At 41.7% G+C, this 21767-nt stretch overlaps 1 protein-coding gene across 2 annotated transcripts; it reads right to left on the reverse strand.

Annotated features, from left to right (window-relative positions):
- Positions 1-1192: 1192 nt before the first annotated feature.
- Positions 1193-18807, reverse strand: LOC139391100 (pregnancy-specific beta-1-glycoprotein 2-like). 2 transcript variants are annotated; one of them, XM_071138619.1, is made up of 6 exons: positions 18671-18807; positions 18040-18375; positions 17424-17681; positions 2300-2329; positions 2078-2191; positions 1193-1931 (listed from the first exon to the last, which is right to left on the reverse strand). In XM_071138619.1, the coding sequence occupies exons 1-6, from the start codon at positions 18717-18719 to the stop codon at positions 1918-1920; spliced, it is 801 nt and encodes a 266-aa protein (XP_070994720.1). In that variant the 5' UTR covers positions 18720-18807; the 3' UTR covers positions 1193-1917. The 2 variants fall into 2 exon arrangements, 1 of the variants encoding a protein (XP_070994720.1); XR_011629563.1 differs by lacking the exons at positions 2300-2329; positions 17424-17681; positions 18040-18375; positions 18671-18807 and having other exon boundaries at positions 1863-1894; positions 2078-2275.
- Between the last annotated feature and the right edge of the window lie 2960 nt (positions 18808-21767).

Here is a 21767-nt window from a genome sequence, read left to right on the forward strand (position 1 = left end):
TCATTCCGTTTACCAGCTCCGGAGGTCTACGTCACCCGCCTTCTAGGCATCACTGAACTGGATGATTACCCGAAACCCCGGACTGTCTTGTCTCATTACGCACATTCTCCCTGATTAGTATGTGTATATATGTGCCCTCTGTTCCCCATTGTCCTTGCTGATTATTGTTGCATGTCCGTTGGTCTTGTGAGTACCTGTGCTCTCTTGTATCGGCTTGCGTGTTACCGTGTTAGTGTGCACTTGTTATTACAGGTCTCTTCCCGTGTATTGTCATTACGGGTCTCTTCCCGTGTATTGTTATTACAGGTCTCTTCCTGTGTATTGTTATTACAGGTCTCTTCCCGTGTATTGTTATCACAGGTCTCTTCCCCTGCATTGTTATTACAGGTCTCTTCCCGTGTAGTGTTATTACAGGTCTCTTCCTGTGTATTGTTATTACAGGTCTCTTCCCGTGTATTGTTATTACAGGTCTCTTCCCGTGTATTGTTATTACAGGTCTCTTCCTGTGTATTGTTATTACAGGTCTCTTCCCGTGTATTGTTATTACAGGTCTCGTCCAGTGTATTGTTATTACAGGTCTCGTCTAGTGTATTGTTATTACAGGTCTCTTCCAGTGTATTGTTATTACAGGTCTCTTCCAGTGTATTTATTAGAGGGTTACACCTCACTCTTTGCTTGGGTTACAGCCCTGTGTTATATATGTACTTGTTTGTTTTGGGCTTTATGTTCATGACGTACGCTATTTTGTCTGGAGAAATAGAAAAACCCTATTTCGTATTCCTGCGCCTGTCTCCTATCATTATACATCATGACAGTCCGGTTGGTGGATTTACATGATCGTAGTTGGTCTATTTTATTATGGATTGATTGTATGTTGGCTAATAGGACAGATGGTAAAGGTAGCCTACCCTCCTTACAAGGCACCCAGACCTTCGTCCCCAATACCCCTGTCTCTTTCTCCTGTGAATGACGGGGATGAGGGTCTTGTCAGGCGTCTGAAATAAATCCTCCCCGTCCTTCTCGTTGAAGAAAAAGTATTCCTCCAGGATGGGGTGAGAAATCGCTGTTCTGACATCTAGACGCTTTTTTTGGTCATAAGACACAATGGCAGAAACATTAGAAACATTAGGTTCAAAATAACGCGAAAAAACATACATAATAGCACAATTGGTTATGGGATCGTAAAACGACAGTCATCTCCTTTGGTGCCATTCTGAAGGTCCAGAATGTTTCAAAAGTAGCTTGGTTTTATTTCAATGCATTCAAAATCGCACAAATACCACATCAAATCAAAACCTGATGAAGTTACAGTAAGAATAGAAGTGTCTGTTACAGTTCCCCAGCACTAATAAAAACATGTGGTCAAAATGCATACTCTGTTTTTGTTTCCTAGAACCTTTTTGTATTCTTTTGAGCATTGATTACATTAAGTGCATTATTTTTGCATTCCTTTTCATAGTTTTGAGTGCAGGTACCTTTTGAACTCTACATATTTGCTATCGCAAAATAAAAATCTGTTTGTGAAGGCCTTAGGTCACATTCGAATACAAAAGAAAATGTATTTTTCAAAAACACAATAGCATTTTCATTAGTTTATAAAAAACTGTATGTACAAATGAAAAACTGCTAAAACACTACAATTCAAGAGTTAAAATCCATTAAATAAATACCATCGCATAGATCATTCATTATAACTTTGTTAAGGGCAGGTCTGAAGGAACATTATGAAACTATGAAGACGTACGTCAAAATAACTAAATACGTGACTGTGCTTTGAGTTTGAGCTTGAGTAAGAGTAAAACAGCAATAAGCAGTATAACATCATCATTAGTCGTGGTCTCCATGGCAACTTTCACTACATCAACACCCCTCTTAGAGTCCCACCGTGATCAACCTGAGAGACTGCAAACACTCTGCTTACTCACCATCATCTGGAGAGAGAGAAAAAGAGAGTGAGCGAGAGTTAGAGAGAGCGAGAGGGAGAGAGAGAGGGGGGAGAGAGCGAATTAAGAATAATAATACATGTTACTTATCAGACAAAATAGGTTAAACAAAGGTACAGTGATGCATTACTGACCTTGTTCTTGAGGACAAGTTTTCTTCTTGTAGAAACAGTATGATCCCAGACAGATTGTCAGCAGAATGAAGACTTCAGCAAGTTGGAAATAAACAAACACATTGAACCCTGATCCTGGGGGACAGAAGGGAGACGATATAAGACCTAAATTAACTAATCAGCTAATTAATCAAATCCATAAAAATGAACTGCAGTAAGATCTGCTATCAACATAAAACCCACTAGCCCATGAGGAGATTTCTGCTGAATGTTCTGATGAAGTGAGACTGCAGTAAAATAATTTATTGTGTTGAGCAATTACTAAGGTTTCATGCCTCTTACCAGTGGTTGCCTCTATCACAGATGTGGGGGCCACTGTTGTAGGGTATTAAAACTTTGTCTCCTCACTTTACTGTTTTTGAAAGTTGCGACAGTGTCTCCTTGCAAAGTTTTATTTACATACTTTTTTACTTTGGATCCTGCATCGCGGTTAGCCTCAGCTGCTGTGACAGCTACAACCTGTCCCGGGATCCTGCCAGACCAAAAAGCCTGAAGTTGTTTACCGTAGCTTAGCTACTAGCCTAGCTGGTAGCTATCAGCATCAAGCTAGCAAGGTTTCCCAACCCTTGTGTCTGGGACCTCAGAGGTTTCCCACACTAATTATGGCTGGATTCCCTGCTGCCTGTTGCCTTTTCCCTGCAGCATGACCTGGCTGGAACTGCATTGTATGGCTACCAACATTAACTGATGCTGTGACCAACAGTATGTGCAAAGACACTGCTTTCGTGTGGATTTAAAGGAGGAAACATATTTCTGCTTTTTGGATTTTGCCATTATTGTGAACTCTTTTTGTTCATTTGTTCATCCTGTAAGGAGAGAGACACAGAAGCTAGCTGGCCGTATTTCTCAGATGGAGGTCATTATTGAACATTTTCAATGGTGCAGGAGCTGTGTTTATTTAGCTTTATTCTGAGACAATGTTGACTGCCCAGACTTTCAATGTAGCAACTGTTTGCATGCAGAGGACTGCATACCAAAAATACATAAGTATTCAGACCCCTATGAGATGTGTGTATCCTGTTTCCATTGATCGTCCTTGAGATGTTTCCACAACTTGATTAGAGTCCATCTATGGTCAATTACATTGATTGGGCATGATTTGGAAATGCACATTCCATTCTATTTAAGGTCCCAGAGTTGACAGTGAATGTCAGAGCAAAAACCAAACCATGAGGTCCAAGGAATTGTCCGTAGAGCTCTGAGACAGGATTGTGTTGAAGCACAGATCTGGGGAAGGGTACTAAAACATTTCTGCAGCATTTAAGGACTTCCTAGAGCTGGCAACCTGGCCAAACAGATCAATCGGGGGGAGTAGAGCCTTGGTCAGGGAGGTGACCAAGAACCAAACTGTCACTGAAAGAGCTCCATAGTTCCTCTGTGGAGTTGGAAGAACTTTCCAGAAGGACAACCATCTTTGCAGCACTCCACCAATAAGGCCTTTATGGTAGAGTGGCCAGACGGAAGCCAATCCTCAGTAAAATGCACATGATAGCCACTCTCAGTAAAAGGCACATCACAGCCTGCTTGGAGTTTGCCAAAAGGCACCTAAAGACTTTCAGACCATGAGAAACAAGATTCTCTGGTCTGATGATACAAAGATTCTACTCTTTGGCCTGAATGCCAAGCATCATGTCTAGAATACACAAAGTACAGAGCGATCCTTGGTGAAAACCTGCTCCAGAGCGCTCAGGTCCTCAGACTCGGGCGAAGGTTCACCTTCTAACAGGACAACAACCCTAAGCACACAGCCAAGACAACGCAGGAGTGGCTTCAGGACAGTCTCCAAAAATCTTTGAGTGGCTCAGGCAGAGCCCGGACTTGAACCCTGATCAAATGTCTCTGGAGAGACCTCAAAATAGCTCTGCAGCGATGCTCCCCATACAACCTGACAGAGCTTGAGAGGATCTGCAGAGTTGAATGGGAGAAACTCCCCAAATACAGGTGTGCCAAGCTTGTAGCGTCATACCCAAGAATACTTGAGGCTGTAATCGCTGCCAAAGTTATGAGTAAAGGGTCTGAATGTAAATATAATAAATACCTGTTGTTACTTTGTCATTATGGGGTACTGTGTGTAGATTGATGAGGGGGGAAAAAACGATCGTATCCATTTTAGAATAAGGCTGTAATGTAACCTTTTGTGGAAAAAGTAATGGGGTTGGAGCACTTTCCGAATGCACTATATGTAGCCTAAGAAACAAGGTTCATGAAATCAAAAACTTGCTAGTAACAGATGACATACATATTCTGAAACTCACTTAGATAATTTTTTGATAATACAGTGGAAGCAATACATGGTTATAACATCTACAGAATGGACAGAAATATCAATGGGGTGGTGTTGCAGTCTATATTCAGAACCACATTCCTTTAAAGCTTATAAAAAATCTCACATTAAATACTGTGGAAATAATATGGCTACAGGTTAATCTGCCTAACCTAAATTCCATTATTGTGGGAAGCTGCTACTGACCACCAAGTCCTAACAGTCGCACCAAAGTATGTCCTTCCTGAGCGGTTGTCACATCCTGACCTTAGTTCCATTTTATGTCTCTGGTTTGGTCAGGGCGTGAGTTGGGGTGGGCATTCTATGTTTTGTTTTATGTTTTGTATTTCTGTGTTTGGTCTGGTATGGTTCTCAATCAGAGGCAGCTGTCATTCGTTGTCTCTGATTGAGAACCATACTTGGGTTGCCTGTTCCCACCTGGTGTTAGTGGGTAGTTGTTTCCTGTTTTGTGTTTTGTCACCTGATAGGACTGTTTTGATTTTCGTTGTTTCACTTTGTGTTCAGTCATCTTTCATTAAAATGGACACTTACCACGTTGCGTTTTGGTCCGATCTTTCCTACTCCTCATCAGATGAATAAGATCGTTATAGAACTACCCACCACCAACGGACCAAGCAGCGTGGTAACAAAGGTCGGAGGGTTCTGGACTCCTGGACTTGGGAGGAGATACTAAACGGTAAGGGACCCTGGAGTCAGGCTGGGGAATGTCGCCGCCTCAAAGAAGAACTGGAGGCAGCTAAACCTGAGCGGCGGCGATATGAGGAAAGGCAGCGCAACAAGCACGAGAGGCACACGGGGAGATTGGCGGAGTCAGGCGATAGACCTGAGCCAACTCCCCGTGCTTACCGGTTCTGGTCAAGCACCGTGTTATGCAGTGAAGCGCACGGTGTCGCCAGTGCAAGCTCATAGCCCGGAGCGCTATAGGCCAGCACCCCACAAGTGCCATGCAAGAGGGGGCATCCAGCCAGGGCGTGTTATGCCAGCTCAGCGTATTTCGTCTCCGTTACGCCATTTCGGCCCAGGGTATCCTGCGCCGGCTTTGCGTGCTGTGTCTCCGGAGCGCTGGGAGAGTGCAGTTTGCCCTATGCCTGCGCTCCGCCCGTGACGGGTGAATGTGGGCACTGAGCCAAAGGGAGAGGTGCGAGTGATATGCACCAGAGCTCCAGTGCCCCCCAACAGCCCGGACCATCCGGTGCCTCCTCCACGCACCAGGCCTCCTGTAGGTCTCCACTGTAGGCTGTCTCTCCGTCTCCTCCCTCCAGTTTCTCCCGCCTGTCCAGCACCTCTAGAGTCTCCCTCCTGTCCGGAGCCGCCAGAGTCTCCCTCCTAACCGGAGCCGCCAGAGCCGCCCGTCAGTCAGGAGCCGCCAAAGCCGCCCGTCAGTCAGGAGCCGCCAAAGCCGCCCGTCAGTCCGGCGTCGCCAGAGTCTCCCGCCTGTCCGGCGTCGCCAGAGTCTCCCTCCTGTCCGGAGCCGCCAGAGCCGCCCGTCAGTCAGGAGCCGCCAGAGCCGCCCGTCAGTCCGGAGCCGCCATAACCGCCCGCCTGTCCGGCACCGCCAGAGTCTCCCGCCTGTCCGGCGTCGCCAGAGTCTCCCGCCTGTCTGGCGTCGCCAGAGTCTCCCGCCTGTCCGGCGTCGCCAGAGTCTCCCGCCTGTCCGGCGTCGCCAGAGTCTCCCGCCTGTCCGGCGTCGCCAGAGTCTCCCGCCTGTCAGGCGTCGCCAGAGTCTCCCTCCTGTCCGGAGCCGCCAGAGCCGCCCGTCAGTCAGGAGCCGCCAGAGCCGCCCGTCAGTCCGGAGCCGCCAAAGCCTCCTGCCTGTACGGCGCCGCCAGAGTCTCCCGCCTGTCCGGCATCGCCAGAGTCTCCCTCCTGTCCGGAGCCGCCAGAGCCGCCCGTCAGTCAGGAGCCGCCAGAGTCTCCCGCCTGTCCGGCGTCGCCAGAGTCTCCTGCCTGTCCGGTGCCGCCAGAGTCTTCCATCAGTCCGGAGCCGCAAAAACCTCCTGCCTGTCCGGCGCCGCCAGAGTCTCCCGCCTGTCCGGCATCGCCAGAGTCTCCCTCCTGTCCGGAGCCGCCATAGCCGCCCGTCAATCTGGAGCAACCAGAGCCGCCCGCCTGTCCGGTGCCGCCAGAGTCTCCCGCCTGTCCGGCGCCGCCAGAGTCTCCTGCCTGTCCGGCGCAGCCAGAGTCTCCCGCCTGTCCGGCGCCCGCTGTAAGGGTCCCCAGTCCGGGGTCGGCGGCGAGGGTCGCCACTCCAGAGGTGCCACATAAGTGGGCCAAGACTAAGGTGGAGTGGGGTCTACTTCCCGCACCAGAGCCACAACCGCGGTGAAATGCCCACCCAGACCCTCCCTATAGGTTCAGGTTTTGCGTCCGGAGTCCGCACCTTTGGGGGGTACTGTCACGTCCTGACTTTAGTTCCTTTTTTGTGTCTCTATGTTGATTTGGTCAGGGCGTGAGTTGGGGTTGTTCTATGTTATGTTTTGTATTTCTGTGTTTGGTGTGGTATGGTTCCCAATCAGAGGCAGCTGTCATTCGTTGTCTCTGATTGAGAACCATACTTAGGTAACCTGTTCCCACCTGGTATTTGTGGGTAGTTGTTTCCTGTTTTGTGATTTGTCACCTGATAGGACTGTTTCGATTTTCGTTGTTTCACTTTGGTTATTTTGTATTCGGTGTTCAGTTATCTTTCATTAACCTCTCTGGGATATGTGGGACGCTAGCGTCCCACCTGGCCAAAAGCCAGTGAAAAAGCAGAGCGCCAAATTCAAATCTAACTTTCATGAAATCACACATGCAAGATAGCAAATTAAAGCTTCACTTGATGTGAATCCAGCCAACATGTCAAATTTCAAAAAGGCTTCTCGGCGAAAGCAAACGATGCTATTATCTGAGGATAGCACCCCAGTAAACAAAGAGAGAGAAGCATATTTCAACCCTGCAGGCACGACACAAAACGCAGAAATAAAAATATAATTCATGCCTTACCTTTGACGAGCTTCTTTCGTTGCCACTCCAATATGTTCCATAAACATCACAAATGGTCCTTTTGTTCAATTAATTCCGTCGATATATATCCAACATGTCAATTTATTTGGCGCGTTTGATCCAGAAAAACACAGGTTCCAACTTGACTACAAAATATCTCAAAAGTTACCTGTAAACTTTTCCAAAACATTTCAAACTACTTTTGTAATACAACTTTAGGTATTATTTTACGCAAATAATTGATAGAATTGAAGACGGGATGATCTGTGTTCAATACAGGAGGAAAACAAACTGTAGCTAGCTTTCTGATCACGCGCCTCTAACAGTACACTTCAAGTGACCCTCGATCTGAACAGTGCTACTTCTTCATTACACAAAGGAAAAACCTCAACCAATTTCTAAAGACTGTTGACATCCAGCAGAAGCGATAGGAACTGCAAAAAGCTCCCCTAGAAATCTGGATTCCCAATGAAATCCCATTGAAAAGAGAGTGACCTCAAAATAAAAAATCTGAATGGTTTGTCCTCATGGGTTTCGCCTGCTAAATAAGTTCTGTTATACTCACAGACATGATTCAAACAGTTTAGAAACTTCAGAGTGTTTTCTAATAATATGCATATCTTATCTTCTGGGGATGAGTAGCAGGCAGTTGAACTTGGGCATGCTTTTCATTCAAAATTCCGAATGCTGCCCCCTATCCTAGAGAAGTTAACAAACTATAGTTTTGGCTAGTCGGTTAGGACATCTACTTTGTGCATGACAAGTCATATTTCCAACAATAGTTTACATACAGATAATTTCACTCTTTTACAATTCCAATGGGTCAGAAGTTTACATACACTAAGTTGACTGTGCCTTTAAACAGCTTGGAAAATTCCAATGTCATGGCTTTAGAAGCTGATAGGCTAACTGACATAATTTGAGTCAATTGGAGGTGTACCTGTGGATGTATTTCAAGGCCTACCTTCAAACTCAGTGCTTCTTTGCTTCATGAGAAAATCTAAATAAATCAGCCAAGACCTCAGAAAAAGTTTTAGACCTCCACAAGTGTGGTTCATTTTTGGGAGCAATTTCCAAATGCTGAAGGTACCACGTTCATCTGTACAAACAATAGTACGCAAGTATAAACACCATGGGACCACACAGCCGTCATACCGCTGTGACGATTTTCTTCATCCGATGAGGAAAGATCGGACCAAAATGCAGCGTAGTAAGTGTCCATTTTAAGGGAGGTTGGCGGAGGGCCTTGTAGGCATCCCATAAGGGAGAATAACAGTGGTTGAGCGTTTTAGCAGCGAAAGTACTACAGTCAGTGTGTTGAAAGAACTTCGGTTGCGTTTTCCTCAAATTTGCATTCGTAAAATCCCCAGCTACAATAAATGCGGCCTCAGGACATGTGGTTTCCAGTTTGAAAAAAGTATTGTGTAGTTTCTTTAGGGCTTTCATGGTATCGGCTTGAATGGGAATATTCACGGCTGTGACTATAACCGAAGATAATTATCTTGGGAGGTAATACGGTCTGCATTTTATTGTGAGGTATACTAGGTCGGGTCAACAAAATTACTTTTTCTACATTATCAGAATTACACCATGAGTAGTAAATCATGAAACATACACCACTGCATTTCTTCTTCCCGGAGAGTTATTTTACCCTGTATGCGCAATGTACTGAGAACCCAGCTGGCTGTATGGACGGGGACAGTATATCCAGAGAGAGCAATGATTCTGTGAAACAGAGTATGTTATGGTCCCTGATGTCACTCTGAAAGGAGATCCTCGCCCTGAGCTCGTCTACTTTATTGTTCAGAGACTGAACATTAGGAGGTAAAATACTCGGAAGAAGGGAATGGTTTACAAATAAAGGATCAAATTTGGGAAATTCCTGATCGTAATGCTGATGATTTACCGCCTCTCTGATATGCAAAGGTTTTTTTCGGCAGTATGAAATGACACAAAAAAAGTTCTAGGCTAATAAAATAAGAAATAGCACACAAAAAAATGAAATACTGCAGAGTTGCTTAGGAGCTAGAAGCAGAGCTGCCATGTCTGTCGGCGCCATCTTGCAATCTTGCTTGATGTGTGTGTGATATCAACAGAGAGGTATATTTTCTGGGTGATTTCAATATTGGCTGGCTTTCAACAAGTTCCCCACAAAATCTTCAAACTGTAACTAGCGCCTGCAACCTGGTTCAGGTTACCAGGGTAGTTAACTTCTTATGGCTGGGGGGCAGTATTGAGTAGCTTGGATGAATAAGGTGCCCAAAGTAAACGGCCTGCTGCTCAGTCTCAGTTGCAAATATATGCATATCATTATTATTATTATTGGATAGAAAACACTCTAAAGTTTCAAAAATTGTTTGAATGATATCTGTGAGTATAACAGAACTCATATGGCAGGCAAAATCCTGAGGAGAGATCAAAATAGGAAGTGAGAAATCTGAGCTTGGTATGAATTCACCACAGTTCCCATTGAAATCCCCTTGAGATATTAATGATGTTGCACTTCCGAGAGCTTCCACTAGATGTCAACCTTCTATAGACATTTGAATGAGACTTCTACTGTGTTGTGGGACTGAATGAGAGCAGAATGTATCTGGTGACTGGCAGTCAGCTATTTTCTGATCACGCGCATTCCTCATGGTATCCACTTGCGTTCCATTGCTCATCAAGACACAAAGGAATACTCAAGTTGGAACTTTATTGAAGCTATATGTTAAAAACATCCTAATGATTGATTCTGTACTTAGTTTGAAATATTTCTTCGACCTGTAATATTACTTTTTAAAGTTTTTGTCCGACGTAACGCTGACCAGAATGAGCGTTTGGATATGTATACCAAACACACAAAAAAAGGAGGTATTTGGACATCAATAACGGACATTCTCGAACAAAACAAACATTTATTGTGGACCTGTGATTCCTGGGAGGCTTTCTGATGAAGATCATCAAAGGTAAGGGACTATTTATCATGTAAATTCTTGTTTATGTTGACACCAACATGGCCGCTATTTTGACTATTTTTCTGAGCGCCGTCTCAGATTATTGCATGGTTTGCTTATTCCGTAAAGTTTTTTTGAAATCAGACACAGCGGTTGCATTAAGGTATATCTATAAACAGCACAGGAATTAAATCATCATCATGTATCACATCTTTACTAAATTAGCAGAAATTCGCTTTTAAGCAGTTTCCAAATCCATTGGATGTAGTGATCACAATATAGTAGCTACATATCGGAAAACCAAAGTTCCAAATGGTGGGCCTAATATCGGGTATAAGAGGTCATACGATAAGTATTGTAGTGATTCTTATGTTGATGATGTAAAAACGATTTGCTGGTCTGTGGTGCAATGAGGAGCAACCAGATACTGCCCTTGTCACATTTATGAAATTTATGAAATCAACAATGACAAGCCAACGGGGTCTGACAACTTGGATGGAAAATGACTAAGGATAAAAGCGGACAATATTGCCACTCCTATTTGACATATTGTTAATCTAAGCCTACTAGAAAGTGTGTGCATTCAGGCCTGGAGAGAAGCAAAAGTTATTCCGCTACCCATAGTAAAACAAATAAAAAATGTGTGAAAAAAAACCTTTACTGGCTCAAATAGCAAATGTGTCTATGCATGTGGATGACTCAACACTATATCCACGTCAGCTACTACATCGATTGAAATGACTGCAACAATGAACAAAAAGCTGCAGTTAGTTTCAGAATGGTTGGCAAGGAATAAGTTTGTCCTAAATATTTCAAAAACTAAAAGCATTGTATTTGGGACAAATCATTCACTAAACCTCAACTAAATCTTGTAATGAATAGTTTGCAAATTGAGTAAATTGAGGCGACTAAAATGCTTGAAGTAACACTGGATTGTCTGGCCCTTAAATGTAAATGTAAAACTAACATTAATAATATGCATGTCAATCTCTCATGGCTCAAAGTGGAGGAGAGATTTACTTCATCACTACCTGTTTTTGTAAGAAGTGTTGACAAGCTGTTTAACTTCTTTGGGGTAGGGGGCAGTATTGGGTAGCTTGGATGAAAAACGTGCCCAAATTAAGCTGCCTGCTACTCAGCCGTAAAACCTAGAATATGCATATAATTAGAAAATGTGGATAGAAAACACTCTGAAGTTTCTAAAACTGTTTGAATGATGTCTGTGAGCATAACAGAACTCATACGGCAGGCAAAAACCTGAGAAAAAAATCCAAGCAGGAAGAGGGAAATCTGAGGTTTGTAGTTTATCACCTCAGCCCCCATTGAAGATACCGTGTGATATTAGTTATGTTTCACTTCCCAAGGCTTCCACTAGATGTCAACAGTATTTAGAACCTGTTTTGAGGATTATACTCTAAAGGAGGGTCTCATAAGGGCTCTTTGAGGTAGTGGTCTGGAAGAGTGCCGCAGCCTCGGTCTGGCATGCTCACATGAAAGGTAGCTACATTCCACTTCATTTGTACAGACAAAGGAATTGTCCGGTTGGAAAAACGTTTTATGTTAACCTCTTTGATCTCTAGGGGCGCTATTTCATTTTTGGATAAAAAACGTTCCCGTTTTAAGCGCGATATTCTGTCACGAAAAGATACTCGACTATGCATATTCTTGACAGTTTTTGAAAGAAAACACTCTGAAGTTTCAGAATCTGCAAAGATATTGTCTGTAAGTGCCCCAGAACTCATTCTACAGGCGAAACCAAGATGATGCGTCAACCAGGAAATGAGCAGAATTTCTGAAGCTCTGTTTTCCATTGTCTCCTTATATGGCTGTGATTGCGCAAGGAATGAGCCTACACTTTCTGTCGTTCCCCCAAAGTGTTAGCAGCATTGTGACGTATTTGTAGGCATATCATTGGAAGATTGACCATAAGAGACTACATTTTCCAAGTGTCCGCCTGGTGTCCCTGCGTCGAAATTGGAGCGTAAAGCCAGGTGCAATTATTTTTCCATTTGAGAGCAAGGAGAAACCAGGCTTCCACGAAGGATATATCATTGAAGAGATATGTGGAAAAACACCTTGAGGATTGATTCTAAACCACGTTTGCCATGTTTCAGTCGATATTATGGAGTTAATTTGGAAAAAAGTTCGCGTTTTGAGGGCTGAATTTTCGTTTTTTTTTTTTTTTTTTTTTTTTTTGGTAGCCAAATGTGATGTACAAAACGGAGGTATTTCTAATACACAAAGAATCTTTTTGGAAAAACGGAGCATCTGCTATCTAACTGAGAGTCTCCTCATTGAAAACATCAGAAGTTCTTCAAAGGTAAGTTATTTTATTTGAAGGCTTTACTTGTTTTTGTGATAGTTGCCTGCTAAATGCTAACGCTAATGCTAACGCTAATGCTAACGCTAAATGCTACGCTAGCTAGCTACTGTTACACAAATGATTGTTTTCCTATGGTTGAAAAGCATATTTTGAAAATCTGAGATGACAGTGTTGTTAACAAAAGGCTAAGCTTGAGAGCTAGCATATTTATTTTATTTAATTTGCGATTTTCATGAATAGTTAACGTTGCGTTATGGTAATGAGCTTAGGTCTATAAATAGAATCCCGGATCCGGGTTTGGTCGTCGCAACAGGTTAAAGCATCCTAAAGATTGATTCCATACTTGGTTTGGCATGTTTCTACGGGCTGTAACTGAACTTTTTGAACTTTTCGTCCGACGTTCGGCGCAACCTGATCGCGCTTTTGGATTTGTTTATCAAACGCCCTAACAAAAGAAGATATTTGGACATAACTGATGGACATTATCGAACAAATCAAGCATTTATGGTGGAACTGGGATTCCTGGGAGTGCATTCTGATGAAGATAATCAAAGGTAAGTGAATATTTAAAATGCTATTTCTGAGTAGTATTGACTACCCAATATGTCTGTTATCTTTTTGGCTGCTTTGTTTTCTAAAGGCTGTACTCAGATTATTGCTTGGTTTGCTTTCTCCATAAAGTTTTTTTGAAATCTGACACAGCGGTTGCATTAAGGAGAAGTTTATCTAAAGTTCCATTTATAATAGTCGTATCTTTATCAATGTTTATTATGAGTATTTCTGTAAATATATGTGGCTCTCTTCACAATCACCGCATGTTTTAGAACTACTGAACGTAACGAGCCAATGTAAACTCAGATTTTTTTTATATAAAATGAACTTTATCAAACAACACATACATGTATTGTGTAACATGAAGTCCTATGAGTGTCATCTGATGAAGATCATCAAAGGTAAGTGATTCATTTTATCTCTATTTCTGCCTTTTGTGACTCCTCTCTTTGTTTGGAAAAATGGCTGTGTTTTTCTGTGACTTGGTGGTGACCTAATATAATCAATGTGGTGCTTTCGCTGTAAATCCATTTTTGAAATCAGACACTGTGGCTGGATTAACGAGAATTGTATCTTTAAAATGGTGTAAAATACTTGTATGCTTGAGGAATTTTAATCATGAGATTTTTGTTGATTTGATTTTGGCGCCCTGCACTTTCCCTGGCTGTTGCGGGGTGGTTCCGCTAGCGGAACGAGGTTCAGTCCAAGACAGGTTATTAAACTAATAGCACACAGCTCGGACACCCATGCATACCCCACAAGACATGCCTCCAGAGGTCTCTTCCCAAGTCCAGAACAGACTATGTTAGGTGCACAGTACTACGTAGAGCCATGACTACATGGAACTCTATTCCACATCATCAGGTAACTGAAGCAAGCAGTGGAATCAGATAAAGAAAAAATACACCTTATGGAACTGTGGCTACTGTAAGAGACACAGGTACAGACAAACACATACGCACACAAACGCTAGCACATGCACTCTACACACACGTACATTGTAATATTGTTGTATGGTCTTATTCTACATTTTGTATTGTAGATATGTAGTGGTGTAATAATGTTATGTGACTTGCTGTTTATCTTTTGTTCCTTAATGTGTTTGGACTCCAAGAAAACTAGCTGCTATCCTGGCAACAGCTAATGGGGATCCCTATTAAATAACAATTAATACAGTTAACATACAGTTTATAAACCCTGGTGGCAATAAAACATTTAAAGGAATCACATATCTGAGTTGAGATGTGCCAAATGCTATGATGCTGCTACTTCAAGAGGGTTGTTCTGTGAAATTAGTCCCTTTTGGGTAGTGTAACCTGAAAATTAATCACTAATCTCTCGAGTGGCTAGATGTTCTTTACCATTTGGCCATCAGATTTGCCACCAATGCTCCTTATAGGACACATCACTGCACTCTATACTCCTCTGTAAACTGGTCACCTCTGTAAACTGGTCATCTCTCAGGACCCACTGGTTGATGCTTATTTATAAAACCCTCTTAGGCCTCACTCCTGTTTATCTGAGATATCTACTGCAGCCCACATCCTCCAGATACAATATCGGTTCTGCCTGTCACATTCTTTAAAAAGTCCCCAAAGCACACACGTCCCTGGGTTGCTCCTCTTTTCAGTTCACTGCAGCTAGCGACTGGAACGAGCTGCAACAAACACTCAAACTGGACAGTTTTATCTCAATCTCTTCATTCAAAGACTTAATCTTGGACACTCTTACTGACAGTTGTGGCTGCTTTGTGTGATGTATTGTTGTCTCTACCTTTTTGCCCTTGTCCTGTTGTCTGTGCCCAATAATGTTTGTACCATGTTTTGTGCTGCTACCATCTTGTGTTGCTACCATGTTGTTGTTATGTTGTGTTGCTACCATGCTGTGTTGTAATGTGTCATGAAGTTGGCCTGGGGGATAGGTTCATGACCGTCATAAATACTTCTTCCCCCTTTTCCCTTCTCAAGCATACTGAGGTTACATTTAAAAACCCCTTGGTTAACATAGAGATTCTGGGAACTTCAGTATTTGTGGGGAAAGGAACTATAATCTGGTAAAACTAACAATTGAACATATGCAGTGGTACTTAATGAATATGATGTCAGCTCGGTTGTCATCTGAGACATTCTCATCAATGATAACATGACATAAACTCCACAGTGGAAAGTCTACACATCAGAGTTATCAGATTCACATGGAATTATTGTTCAATTTAAATGTTTGAATATGAAATTATTCGTGATGGGATGAAATGTGATTTTAGCTTCTAAAATGTGAGATGTGGGTTTTCATAAATTAGGGCTGCTCACTCAGTGGCCCGCCCACGTGAAGAGACAGAGGTTGTACACTTTTCACACACACCCCTCTTCCGTCCTATATAAGCTCTTGACTACAACATAACTATCTGTTCCGATGAGGTAGGATGACGATCCTATGTCAGAATGGTTCAGATAAAACTACAGAACTAAGCCAACATCAGCATGAGCTTTGGTTGCGAATGGTATGAACTTTGAACTCTTATTCAGGACAGAAGTGATACCTCCTTGCCGTTGAGTTAGCGACCGCATCTGCAAACGCAGGTTAGGAAGGAACAGACAGAGTATCCCATCTACCACACAACGACGTTACTACAACTTATCCAAGTGACCACCAGAGACATTCTTCAAAGGACAAAGGACTCGGTTTGGCAACACGGTCTTCCATCTACCACCAACCTACTGAAGCGCAGCTCAGAGTAAATATTCATTGCATTTTCCTTTTCCAAATGGGCGGTAATTTAGAATGCATACTGTATTTACGATAGCACAGCTTCGCCTTTTTTCCAGTCTCCCGCTCTTTCACTCAAACCAGACCCTTTTCTTTTGTGTAACAAGCTGTTCCGCCCGCTAGGGATGTTTTCCTATGACGTAAAGAATTATCTAGGTATAATTAATTCTTTGTGTAAGTGAATTCTGTGTGATTAGTTAGGTATTTAGTAAATAAATAATTAAACCCAATTTTGTATTGCTGATTCAAATTGTTAGCCAGGGTTCTTGAAGATTTTACAACAAGAATTTGCAACTTTCAGATTATGAGACTGAAGTAAGATGATGATTAATGTTGACTGCTATTGATGTAAAATATTACTAAATCTTTAAGAGTTTATTCGGAAGATAACAGCTCTAGAAATATTATTTTGTTGTGCCCGACTCTCTAGTTAATTACATGTACATGATTAGCTCAATCAGGTGATATTAATTACGGAGAAATTATTTTATAGAATAGCATGTCATAGCAATTAATCCGGCATAACCAAAGACACAACACTTGCTATATTGTTGTCTTAGGTCTCTCTTCATGTAGTGTTGTGTTGTCTCTCTTGTTGTGATGTGTTTTGTACTTTATTTATATTGTATATTTGTATTCATTTTAACCTCAGGCCCCCGTCCCCACAGGAGGCCTTTTTGCCTTTTGGTAGGCCGTCATTGTAAATAAGAATTTGTTCTTAACTGACTTGCCTAATTAAATAAAGGTACAAAAAAAATGTTCTAAGAATCACATGAAATAAAGACAAATCACCAGAAATGACTTTGGCAAAGCAACAAAATAAGGCTTTACAATAATGGTGAACACTTGGAGACATTTTGGGATTAAGCGGGTTAAAATGTTCTTAGAGGTCACAGAGGGTGACAGAGGGACACGTCAAAATGCTGCATTTAAGCACTTTAGCAACTCTTTATAAATGTAAAAAATCTGAGATATTTCATTCTACATGTGGTCTAGATTGAAGAAAAGATCAATTAGGGACTCATTTTCTGGAACGACCCTAGAGGTCATGATTAAGATGACGTCAATCATAATAATAATAATCATCATCATCATCAATATCAACATTATCCCTTACCAGTGGAGGTTTTACTGGTGGGGGCCTCAGTCACAGTCGCCACTGTTGTAGACTCAACACACAGGGTATTACCAGTGGCATTCACCCACTCTGATTTCTTTGTCCCGTTGGATAAGATGCAGTTAACATATATCAGCCCTGTATGCAATCCAAACAACAGTAATCACATTCGTATCTGAATTACATGTTAGTACTGGCAAATGGATAGTGCTGTTTCGAAACAGGTCAATTCTTATTGATAAGAATTGATCATTGATCATTATAATCATGATAATTATATAATTAATCATTGATATTGTTGATCAGAATGTTTTTTTAACAAAGTAAATTAAACAGTAGATTACCTGGACAGTGTGAGATTCTCCTGCTGACAGTATCACTATTGATGGTGTTTCTGACAGTACAGGTGAGATCTCCTGACAGGCCTTTCTTCAGAGTGATGGTGGTGTTTGTCTCTTCACCAGGAGAGGTCTCAGTGTCTCTCACCGTCTGTCCATCCAGAGTCCAGCTGTACTGGGGACCATCCCCCTCAGAGGAGCAGGACACCTTCATCTCTCCATGGGACAGACACTCAGAGGACAGCTGAGGACTGGACACTGGAGCTGTGGGGGAAGAAGGATATGTAACTGTAGTAAGAGGGAAAAACACATTACAACACAACACCAGCCATTCTTCTTGAAAGCCACAGAAACTACTGTAGTCGACAGGAGCAGCAGATTCATGACACATAATGACTGTATTTCAAATAACCAACAGATGATTTATTGTTGATGGATTTGGTTATAAATCTATGTACCAACTACAGTAGACTATGAAATTAAAAATGACTCCTGTTGAATGACTACACATAAAATGCATTTCTCATTATTTTGATTATTAAGCAGTCACATATGTGTAGTTTAGCCAGAGCAATATGTAGAGCTTGTGAAAGTTAAATTATTTGGCAAGTAAGTTATTTACCTTCGATGAACAGTTGTAGTCCTATGATCCCTGATAATCTCCCATCTGATTCAAGTTTTTCGAGCAGGTATTCACCAGAATCATTCCTAATTGTGTTATTTAACCTAAATGTTCCATTGTTTATAAAGAAGTGTACTCTGTCTTTAATGGGGGTGTCTCTCATTACCCATTTGTCATTCTTCGTTTTCAGTATCTCTGTTCTAGCACCAGTTGAGCCTTTATAAAATGAGTATTGATTATATGCAGTGGTTTCAGTCAGCTGGAGATAGACAGTTCCTCCCAGAGCTGCATAACACTGACATCCATCTTCTCTAGCATCACAGGAAGTTTCCAAGCCTGAAGATCAAGAAGAAAAGACACTGTAGTGACTATCACTGTTCTAACCCATGTCAAGACATGTATCATTTTACTGATGATGATACAAGCGACTAACAGTACAACCAAACCAACAGCATCAACATGATAGGGATCATTAAGTCAGTGATCATTATCATGGGACAACTGTCTTCTACCGTGTTCTTAATATTGTCTATCACCATCCGTAATTTCTGTTACATGATATACAAGACTCCTGATATTATATTCTGCATAAAAGAAGAGGGAAACCAACACATATAAAGATGTTTCTTACCATGAGACACTCCTGCTGAGATCACCAACAGTCCTAAAACAGCCTCCATGTCTCTTTACAACGCAGGGTCTCAGTTTATCAAATTAACTTTGGTACTTCAACAAAGTCCTCTATTTTCTATTCAGAGCTGAATTTGTTTTACGGCACAAACAAAACCAATGCAAGGAAAGTATGAGAGATCTGTTCCTGCCACTCAGAAGACCTCAACCAGTTTGTGACAAGCAAAAGAAGAAGTGAAACTTTGACCGTATTCAAAGGTTCTGACTCAGAGGAAAGAGGATGAGCCCCATCGAAGTCTCACTTATTCATTATACAAAAAACAGGATAGCTTCATTTCTCATGTGTGATGGATTTACTTAAGATGTCAAACACAGGATGTGATAAGTGAGGCTACTTTTGAGTGTGAAGAAGAGATGTTTGCGCCTGAGAATATAACACCTCATCTGTTGTGTCAGGGCAGTGGTCAGCTCTCACACACTGCTGTCCAACACTGACATGAAGACACTACTTTTTTCTTTACAATAAGTAGGCTCTTTCACTTCATTTTAGGTTGTGATAATTAGAAAAAGTAAATGAACAAGTGAGAGAGAGGTAGAACAACAGGTATTTGAGAGGAGGAGAGGTGAGAGAAATAAGAAGTGAAACAGAGAGGATCAGCAAATTAAAGTTCAATGTTTCCCTAATAGTGGTTTGTGACCCTCTGGTGTCTTCGACCGGCTACAACTGATTCCTTTTGGGTTGCAGCTGTTGGCTAGACACAATACCATGTTGTAGATGGAAATGGTTAGTATGGCTGTATGTTGAGACTTTAAAGGGTAAAAAACATGTTCAGTCAATAACAGAAGGACTCACTACGGACAGTGTATACAGTTTAGTTGTTCATGTACATTTCATGGAAACACATTGCATTCGGAAAGTATTCAGACCCCTTCACTTTTTACACATTTTGTTCCGTTACAGCCTTATTCTAAAATGGATTCTATCGTTGTTTCCCCCTCATCAATCTGCACACAATATCCCATGACAAAGCAAAAACAGTTTTTTTTAAATTTTGTGCAAATTATATAAAAAATAAAAACACAAATATTACATTGACGTAAGTATTCAGACCCTTTACTTAGTACTTTGTGGAAGCACATTTGGCAGCAATTACAGCCTCGAGTCTTCGTCTTCTTGAGTAGGACGCTACACGCTTGGCACACCTGTATTTGGGGAGTTTCTCCCATTCTTCTCTGCAGATCCTCTCAAGCTCTGTCAGGATGGACGGGGAGCATCGCTGCAGAGCTATTTTCAGGTCTCTCCTAGGGCTGTTGCGGTGACTGTATTACCGCCACACTGGCGGTCATGAGTAATGAAGGCAGTCAAATTCCACATGACCTGTTTAGTCACGGTAATTAGGCTTCTCCAATCTCTGATGCTGCTGCTGGTCATTAGTAGCCAACCAAACTTGCTAACTGCCTTGTACTCAGCATTCTATTTTCCCTCTAATCGCTGTGACATCAATGCAAATGTATTCAAAAATTGAATCAAACACTTCATGAGAGCCCATGAGCTCATGTTCCGCAACATTTTTATAGGCTATGCAATTGCGGGTGAAAACAGAGTGATGGCCGTTAATAAAAAGATGAGGATCCCATCAGCTTTTTATATGCCTCCTATATTTATTTCTCAACTTTCCTAATATTAATCACATTCCCTATTTTTACAACAGGGGTATCGCCTACCTGGCTGGCATGAAAATAAACCACGGGGATAAGTGTCCTCCATTCCCTATGTAAGTGCAGAGATGACATGCATTTCTCCCGCTGCCACTGTTTCAATACAGGTGCATAATAATGGTCTAAATCAAAACAAATGTCACACATATATTATTTAGTATATGAAAAGACAATATTAAATCAAGAAAAGCTGATCCACCCCCTAAAATATTTATATTATAATGAAAAAAATGAAATGTGAAAAAAAAATATATATATATCTATAAATAAATTAAGTAAAGTTTGATGGTTGACAATATTAGCCTGTCACTTGTGAATTAAATATTTTCACTTGTGAATGATGCCCATTATGAGAATGTAACGACCGGGGTGTAGTGGGTGAGAAGTCAGGCGCAAGAAGCAGAGAGTTCAGGGTAGTGCTATACTTTTAATGCACAAAACCGGTGAACATACACCAACCCCATGGAACACAGGACGCACTCCAAAATAAATGCCCCAAACACGGGGGACTTAAACAGTCCAGCAAAACCCAAGAAAATGGGAAAACCGTGACACACAGACGTGTACACACGTACACCAAACAATCCCGCACAACCAGTAGGTGGGCCTGCTGGATAATAAAGCCCAACCAATCAGCCTAAAATGAACACAGGTGAAACCAATAAACAGAAAGGGGGAAAAGGGATCAGTGGCAGATAGTAGGCCGGTGACGACGATCGCCGAGCGCCACCCAAACAGGAAGGGGAGCTCCTTCGGTAGGAGTCGTGACAGAGAAACAATTGATTTATTTTCAAAATTTTCGCACACCTCATGTAGCCTAGCCCATAGGACTAAATGCTTAAATTTGATTTTTTTATCACATCTAAAGTTGCCAAATAACATCTTAAAATGAAGTGCATTAATCCACTTTACAAGGGGTGTTGAGCCTAACTGGCAGTGTGTGAGTTTCATGTTTGGGGAAGATCATTTTCACCATAAAAATGCACCTTTACAATAAAAGCATTACATGCATAATTACAATTGCGGTCACTTTTGATCATGGTGTTTTCTGTTAATGGAACATTTGTGCTTATAGCCTAGTACCATTGCTGCGCTTATAAAGTGAAGAAATAGCCTAATAGTAATCAACATTTTAAGATAAACGTTCTGATCTGTTGTGGCAGCCACATTACATAAATCTTTATTTTTATGCAAGCGGTTGTATTAATTTTAGATTGATAGTATCCCACAACTGTACCAGACTATGTTTGGAATATTTATTTATTGCACAGATTAGAATAGGTCGACTTTTGTACTGTGGGGGATAGTAGACTGATATAGGCTAGTGGTTTTGCTTTTCGTTAGGCCTACTCATCTTGCTGGCTGAACAAAAGTTATTT

The sequence above is a fragment of the Oncorhynchus clarkii genome, chromosome 31 (assembly GCF_045791955.1).
Source record: "Oncorhynchus clarkii lewisi isolate Uvic-CL-2024 chromosome 31, UVic_Ocla_1.0, whole genome shotgun sequence".
NCBI classification, from domain to species: domain Eukaryota; kingdom Metazoa; phylum Chordata; class Actinopteri; order Salmoniformes; family Salmonidae; genus Oncorhynchus; species Oncorhynchus clarkii.